At 50.7% G+C, this 8,217-nt stretch overlaps 1 protein-coding gene across 2 annotated transcripts in view; it reads right to left on the minus strand.

Moving 5' to 3' along the window:
* Nucleotides 1-8,217, minus strand: part of CELF5 (CUGBP Elav-like family member 5) — a 55,949-nt gene that overhangs the window by 37,261 nt on the left and 10,471 nt on the right. For both annotated transcript variants that reach the window (XM_075611269.1, XM_075611268.1), the window contains exon 2: nucleotides 441-523. In XM_075611269.1, the coding sequence (XP_075467384.1) occupies nucleotides 441-523 (83 nt within the window). The remainder of the gene's footprint in view (nucleotides 1-440; nucleotides 524-8,217) is intronic.

Genomic DNA, 8,217 nt, shown 5'->3' on the forward strand with positions numbered 1-8,217 from the left:
GAGTCTTATGGTTCCATGTGCTCATTCTTTATGGGTATGAAGCGTGGCGAGTCCTGGTAAATGTAGGACAATATTCCAAGATCATTGCACACTCCCTGTGGATTTTCGGGAAGACCTGTACAATTTCAGTCTCCTGCCTCTCCTTATTTTCTCTTGCATTTACCAGGAAAAACACAGAGATGACAGATAAAAGGATAAGAGAATGGTTAGAGTGGACAGAGAGGTCATGTACTAAGCCCTTCAGTGCCAAGAGCCACCATGGCATTGCTGGTTGTTCCTGTACAGAATTACATGAGGTGGATATGATCTGGAGTGATGTTATACAAAGCTGTTTTCAAAATTGCCATTTCCTTGAGTCTGCCCGATCCCTCTGCTAACTCCCTTTCAAGTCCTCCCTACATGGGAGAGGAAAGGCGATGTCACCAGGGACCAAAACTCACCCCTGGCAGAGTCTTCTGCTCGTGAAGAGCGGTCTGTGCTTTGATTGCAGAGTCTCTGGCACAGTACGTGAGGAAGGCACAGCCTGGGGAGGGAGAGAAAAGAGACGTTATGTGAGGGCAGGAGCCATTTACCCCACTGGCAGCGAAGGGATTAAGCGCCACTGCATGAAAGCGAACATAAGCCAAAACACGGAGTATGACCACACGCTTGCAAACATATACATAGAATGAAGACAAAAATGAACGTCGTCGGACGCCCCAATAATTGCAGCTTATTCTAATTTCCCATGGCCCTGACTGGTTTCAAAATGAGGGAAATCTCTACCTCAGATGCCAACACTGTCTGTCTGTATCTTTCTCTTTCTAAATAATTGTGAATTAATTGTAGGTATTTTGTAGCGAAGTGATGTCTGGAAGGTTCGATCTTTCCCCTAAAGACTTCTCCTAGTACCTTTTGTCAAAATTCTAATTTCCTCTCTTGATTCCAGAAGAAGAAAAAAAACAGGCTTGTGGGGCACGCGCTGTTGCGTTGTTTTAATAAGCTGGACATCTTTGTTTTGGGGGATACAATGGGAGACCCCATTTAGAAAAATGGCAGCCATTGTGAATTTAATTCCAAACTTTGTCAGACATTTGAATTGGAGATGTATTGAGATTGAGGTGTGTGTGTGTGTGTGTGTGTGTGTGTGTGTGTGTGTGTGTGTGTGTGTGTGTGTGTGTGTGTGTGTGTGTGTGTGTGTGTGTGTGTGTGTGTGTGTGTGTGTGTGTGTGTGTGTGTATAATATATATGTGTGTGTGTATGTGTGTATGTGTGTATGTGTGTATGTGTGTGTATGTGTGTGTATATGTGTATATATATATATATATATATATATATATATATATATATATATATATAATAAACCATTTTATATATATATATATATTTCATTATAATAAAATAATTCAAAAATGCTAGTTTGAAGTAGATAATTATATTGAAAGTTTATATACATACAAACAGACACACACTGACACATACAGACAGACAGAAAGACAGGGAGATATGTTTCCCTTATTTAAACCATTTTTTCTTGATATCACCTTTCTATAACCCTTTTAAACCCTTGTCCTGCTCTGCATAATGTGTCTTCATAGTTCTCTTTATGATCTCCACTGATTCCTGCTTGCAATGTTTGCAGTGTTTAGATTTTAAGACAAACACAGGGCCTTTTTCTCTGTAGAAAATATTATGTGTGATGCCCCGGGTGTAGAATAGGAGTCTTAAGGAGGCATTTAAGCCCTATAAAGAGAGAAGGGGAGGGGGTGTCTTTTTTATTTTAGTAGAGACAGTTACATGTTTTTTTTTTTACGAAAACATCGACAAATAATCCACAATTATTTCCACAGACAAAAAACAACAACACAGTATTGATATTGGACATACAGATTTCCCCCCAGTCCCTAAAAAAAGCGGGGTCTCGCCGTACCCCCCATGCCCAGACAGGGCTCCCATTCGGAGGACTGATGTAGAGGGGAAGTGCATTTTTTTTATTCTCTTTATCATGAGCATCTTCATTACAGTGTGAGGGGATGTTTCCATGGCAACGCCTGAAATACATCTCCTTCAGGTACCAAAAAAACAAAACAATTAAAAGAAAAATTGGGAGCAAAAACACCATCCCCCTCCCAGAGGCATCTGGTTAACCCCTTCCGTTCTAGAGGGGGAAAGAGACAGAGGGAGATAGAAAGAGTATTTATAGGCGCTGAACACAAGGGGGATTTCCCTTACAGCTATGAGCCAGCTGGGGACCTGAGGGAGGGGGGGTGGGGGGAGGGAACAGAGGGGGAGACGGGGAGGGGGAGGGAAGAGAGGGGGAGACAGGGACAGCAGAAACAGATAAAAAGGAGAGTTGGAGAATAATGAGAGTGATAAAGGGAGATAGTAAAAGGTAGAGGGAGCAAATGATGAGAAAGAGACAGGCAGGAAGACAGTGAGAGAAAGGGCAGAGATATGAAAGGGAGAGTTGGAGAATAATGAGAGAGAGAGAGAGAGAGGGGGGGGGGGAGAGTGTGAGAATGATGAGAGAGAGGTAGGGCAGAGGGGGACAGAGAGAGATCAAAGGGAGAGTTGGGGAATGATGGGAGAGAGACAGTGGAGGGAAGAAGGTGGAGGGAGATAGCGATGGGGGAGGGACAGAGGGAGAAAGAGAGGTAGTCAGTGACAGAGACCAAAAAAAGATAGTGGGGAAAAGGAGGAGATGATGGAGAGGGAGAGAGAGAGAGAGAGATGGGGGGGGGGGGGGAGAGAGATAGTGGGGGGAGAGATTGGTGGGAGAGAGAGAAAAAAAGAGTGAGAGGGAGAGATGGAGATACAGAGAGAGAGGAAGAGGAGAGGGAGGAAGTGAGTACTAAATGGAGAGAGAGACAGAAAGCAAGGCAGGGGTTTAGAGAACCAGAGAAAGATAACAGAGGAAACGGAGGGAAAAGATAAAGGAGAAAAAGAGAGATAAAGGGATAAAGAGAGAGGGGCAGGGACTGAGAGAGGCAAAAAAAGATAAGGAGAAGAAAAGGAAAAATATAATGAAGAGAGAGAGAGAGAGGGAGGTCAGAGAGAGGGAGAGATCAAGGGAGAACTGGCATTTCAGAGAGAAAGAGCAACAAGACAATGGGAGAGACAAGAGAAAGGAAGGTAAAAAGGAGAGAGAGAAAAATGATGGCGAGAAACAAAGGGGCAAGAAATGAGCATATACAGGGAGTGTGGTAACTGAAAGAAAAAGATTCAGAAAAAGGAAAAAGCTTAAATGAGAACCGCAGTGTGTATGTGTATGTGTATGTGTATGTACACACACACACACACACACACACACCAAAATAAACAGTGTATCTTCTAGAGAGTGGAAAGGCCATATTGACAGATTTTGGGTGCTATGCAGCGTTATACCCCCCCCTATCCTCCACAACACCCTGCTGCCCTACTCGCTGCCTTATTATACACCCCCCCCCCAACACCTTGCTGCCCTCCTCACTGCCTTATTATACCCCCCCTAACACCCTGCTGCCTGCCTCACTGCATTATTATAACCCCCAACACCCTGCTGCCATCTCACTGACATATTATAACCCCCCCCCCAAAAAAACACCCTGCTGCCCTCCTCACTGCCTTATTATACCCCCCTCAACACCCTGCTGTCCTACTCAGTATTATTATAACCCCCCCCCCCCCCCCCCCCCCCCACTCAAGTGTTGAAATCCCGAGCAGCCAGGGGTTACTATAGGTTGTTTAGCACTAGTGTGAGACTGCTTGTCTCATTTTCTCTAACCCCCCCCCCCCAACACCCTGCTGCCCTCTTCACTGCCTTATTATAAGCCTCCCCCTAACACCCTGCTGCCCATCTCACTGACTTATTATACCCCCAACACCCTGCTTAACCTCCTTACTGCCTTATTATCCCCCAACACCCTGCTGCCCTCCTTACTAACTTATTACCCCCCCCTCCCCCCAACAACCTGCTGCCCTCTTCACTGCCTTATTATAACCCTCCCCCTAACATCCTGCTGCCCATCTCACTGACTTATAACCCCCAACACCCTGCTGCCCTCCTTACTGCCTTATTACCTTATTACCCCCCAACACCCTGCTATCCTCCTTACTGACTTATTATACCCCCCCCCAAACATCCTCACTGCCTTATTATAGACCCCCCAACATTCTGCTACACTCCTTACTGCCTTATTATAATCCCCCAAACACCCTGCTGCCCTCCTCGCTGCCTTATTATACTTGCCCAACACCCTCCTGCCCTCCTCACTGCCTTATTACCCCCAACACCCTGCTGCCCTCCTCACTGCCTTATTACAACCCACCCCAAAACCCTGCTGCCCTCCTCACTGCCTTATAATACCCCTCAAACACCTTGCTGCCCTCCTCACTGCCCTGTTATATCCGTGCCTATACACCCCAAAACCCTGCTGCCCTCCTCACTGCCTTATAATACCCCTCAAACACCCTGCTGCTTTCCTCACTGCCCTGTTATACCCCTCCCTATACACCCCAACACCCTGCTGCCATCCTCACTGCCCTGTTATAACCCCTCCCTATACACCCCAACACCCTGCTGCCTTCCTCACTGCCCTGTTATACCCCTCCCTATACACCCCAACACCCTGCTGCCATCCTCACTGCCCTGTTATAACCCCTCCCTATACACCCCAACAACCTGCTGCCTTCCTCACTGCCCTGTTATACCCCTCCCTATATACGCCAACACCCTGCTGCCATCCTCACTGCCCTGTTATACCCCTCCCTATACACCCCAACACCCTGCTGCCTCCTCACTGCCGTTATACCCCTCCCTATACACCCCAGCACCCTGCTGCCATCCTCACTGCCCTGTTATACCCCTCCCTATACACCCCAACACACTGCTGACATCCTCACTGCCCTGTTATACCCCTCCCTATACACCCCAACACCCTGCTGCCATCCTCACTGCCCTGTTATACCCTCTCTATACACCCCAACACCCTGCTGCCATCCTCACTGCCCTGTTATACCCCTCCCTATACACCCCAACACCCTGCTGCCTTCCTCACTGCCCTGTTATACCCCTCCCTATACACCCCAACACCCTGCTGCCTTCCTCACTGCCCTGTTATACCCCTCCCTATACAACCCAACACCCTGCTGCCCTCCTCACTGCCCTGTTATACCCCTTCCTACACACCCCAACACCCTGCTGCCATCCTCACTGCCCTGTTATACCCCTCCCTATACATCCCAACACCCTGCTGCTTTCCTCACTGCCCTGTTATACCCCTCCCTATACACCCCAACACCCTGCTGCCTTCCTCACTGCCCTGTTATACCCCTGCTATACACCCCAACACCCTGCTGCTTTCCTCACTGCCCTGTTATACCCCTTCCTATACACCCCAACACCCTGCTGCCATCCTCACTGCCCTGTTATACCCCTCCCTATACACCCCAACACCCTGCTGCCATCCTCACTGCCGTTATACCCCTCCCTATACACACCAACACCTGCTGCCATCCTCACTGCCCTGTTATACCCCTCCCTATACACCCCAACACCCTGCTGCTTTCCTCACTGCCCTGTTATACCCCTCCCTATACACCCCAACACCCTGCTGCCTTCCTCACTGCCCTGTTATACCCCTCCCTATACACAAACAACCTGCTGCCTTCCTCACTGCCCTGTTATACCCCCTCCCTATACACCCCAACACCCTGCTGCCTTCCTCACTGCCCTGTTATACCCCTCCCTATACACCCCAACAACCTGCTGCCTTCCTCACTGCCCTGTTATACCCTTCCCTATACACCCCAACACCCTGCTGCCTCCTCACTGCCCTGTTATACCCTTCCCTATACACCCCAACACCCTGCTGCTTTTGTCACTGCCCTGTTAAACCCTCCCTATACCCCCCAACACCCTGCTGCCATCCCCACTGCCCTGTTTATACCCCTCCCTATACACCCCAACACCCTGCTGCCATCCCCACTGCCCTGTTATAACCCCTCCCTATACACCCCAACAACCTGCTGCCTTCCTCACTGCCCTGTTATACCCCTCCCTATATACGCCAACACCCTGCTTCCATCCTCACTGCCCTGTTATACCCCTCCCTATACACCCCAACACCCTGCTGCCATCCTCACTGCCCTGTTATACCCCTCCCTATACACCCCAACACCCTGCTGCTTTCCTCACTTGCCCTGTTACACCCCTCCCTATACACCCCAACAACCTGCTTGCCATCCTCACTGCCCTGTTATACCCCTCCCTATACCCCCAAACACCCTGCTGCCATCCCCACTGCCCTGTTATACCCCTCCCTATACACCCCAACACCCTGCTGCCCTTCCTCACTGCCCTGTTATACCCCCCTATACACCCCAACACCCTGCTGCCCTCCCCACTGCCCTGTTATACCCTCCCTATACAACCCAACACCCTGCTGCCATCCTCACTGACCTATTATACCCCTCCCTATACACCCCCAACACCCTGCTGCCTTCTCACTGCCGTTATACCCCTCTCTATACAACCCAACACCCTGCTGCTTTCCTCACTGCCCTGTTATACCCCTCCCTATACACCCCAACACCCTGCTGCCATCCTCACTGCCGTTATACCCCTGCTATACACCCCAACACCCTGCTGCTTTCCTCACTGCCCTGTTATACCCCTCCCTATACACCCCAACACCCAGCTGCCATCCTCACTGCCCTGTTATACCCCACCCTATACAACCCCAACACCCTGCTGCCATCCTCACTTGCCCTGTTATACCCCTCCCTATACACCCAAACACCCTGCTGCTTTCCTCACTGCCCTGTTATACCCCTCCCTATACACCCAAACACCCTGCTGCCATCCTCACCGCCCTGTTTATACCCCTCCCTATACACCCCAACACCCTGCTGCCATCCTCACTGCCCTGTTATACCCCTCCCTATACACCCAAACACCCTGCTGCCATCCTCACTGCCCTGTTATACCCCTTCCTATACACCCCAACACCCTGCTGCCCATCCTCACTGCCCTGTTATACCCCTCCCTATACACCCCAACACCCTGCTGCCATCCTCACTGCCCTGTTATACCCCTCCCTATACACCCCAACACCCTGCTGCCATCCTCACTGCCCTGTTATACCCCTCCCTATACACCCCAACACCCTGCTGCTTTCCTCACTGCCCTGTTATACCCTTCCCTATACACCCCAACACCTTGCTGCCATCCTCACTGCCCTGTTATACCCCTCCCTATACACCCCAACACCCTGCTGCCATCCTCACTGCCCTGATATACCCCTCCCTATACACCCCAACACCCTGCTGCCTTCCTCACTGCCCTGTTATACCCCTCCCTATACACCCAAAACCCTGCTGCCTTCCTCACTGCCCTGTTATACCCCTCCCTATACACCCCAAACACCCTGCTGCCTTCCTCACTGCCCCTGTTATACCCCTCCCTATACACCCCAACAACCTGCTGCCTTCCTCACTGCCCTGTTATACCCCTCCCTATACACCCCAACACCCTGCTGCCATCCTCACTGCCCTGTTATACCCCTCCCTATACACCCCAACACACCTGCTGCCCCCTCACTGCCCTGTTATACCCCTCCTCACTGCCCTGTTCCCCATCCTCACTGCCCTGTTATACCCCTCGCCCTATATACCCCTCCCTATACACCCCCTGCTGCCTATCCTCACTGCCCTGTTATACCCCTCCCTATACAACCCAACACCCTGCTGCTTTCCTCACTGCCCTGTTATACCCCTCCCTATACACCCCAACACCCCTGCTGCTTTCCTCACTGCCCTGTTATACCCCTCCCTATACACCCCAACACCCTGCTGCCATCCTCACTGCCCTGTTATAACCCCTCCCTATACACCCCAACACCCTGCTGCCTTCCTCACTGCCCTGTTATACCCCCTTCCTATACACACCCAACACCCTGCTGCCTTCCTCACTGCCCTGTTATACCCCTCCCTATACACCCCAACACCCTGCTGCTTCCTCACTGCCCTGGTTATACCCCTCCCTATACACCCCAACACCCTGCTGCCATCCCCACTGCCCTGTTATACCCCTCCCTATACACCCCAACACCCTGCTGCCATCCTCACTGCAGTTATACCCCTCCCCTATACACCCCAACACCCTGCTGCCATCCTCACTGCCCTGTTATACCCCTCCCTATACACCCCTACACCCTGCTGCTTTCCTCACTGCCCTGTTATTACCCCTCCCTATACACC

Source organism: Ascaphus truei, chromosome 8 (assembly GCF_040206685.1).
Source record: "Ascaphus truei isolate aAscTru1 chromosome 8, aAscTru1.hap1, whole genome shotgun sequence".
Taxonomy (NCBI): domain Eukaryota; kingdom Metazoa; phylum Chordata; class Amphibia; order Anura; family Ascaphidae; genus Ascaphus; species Ascaphus truei.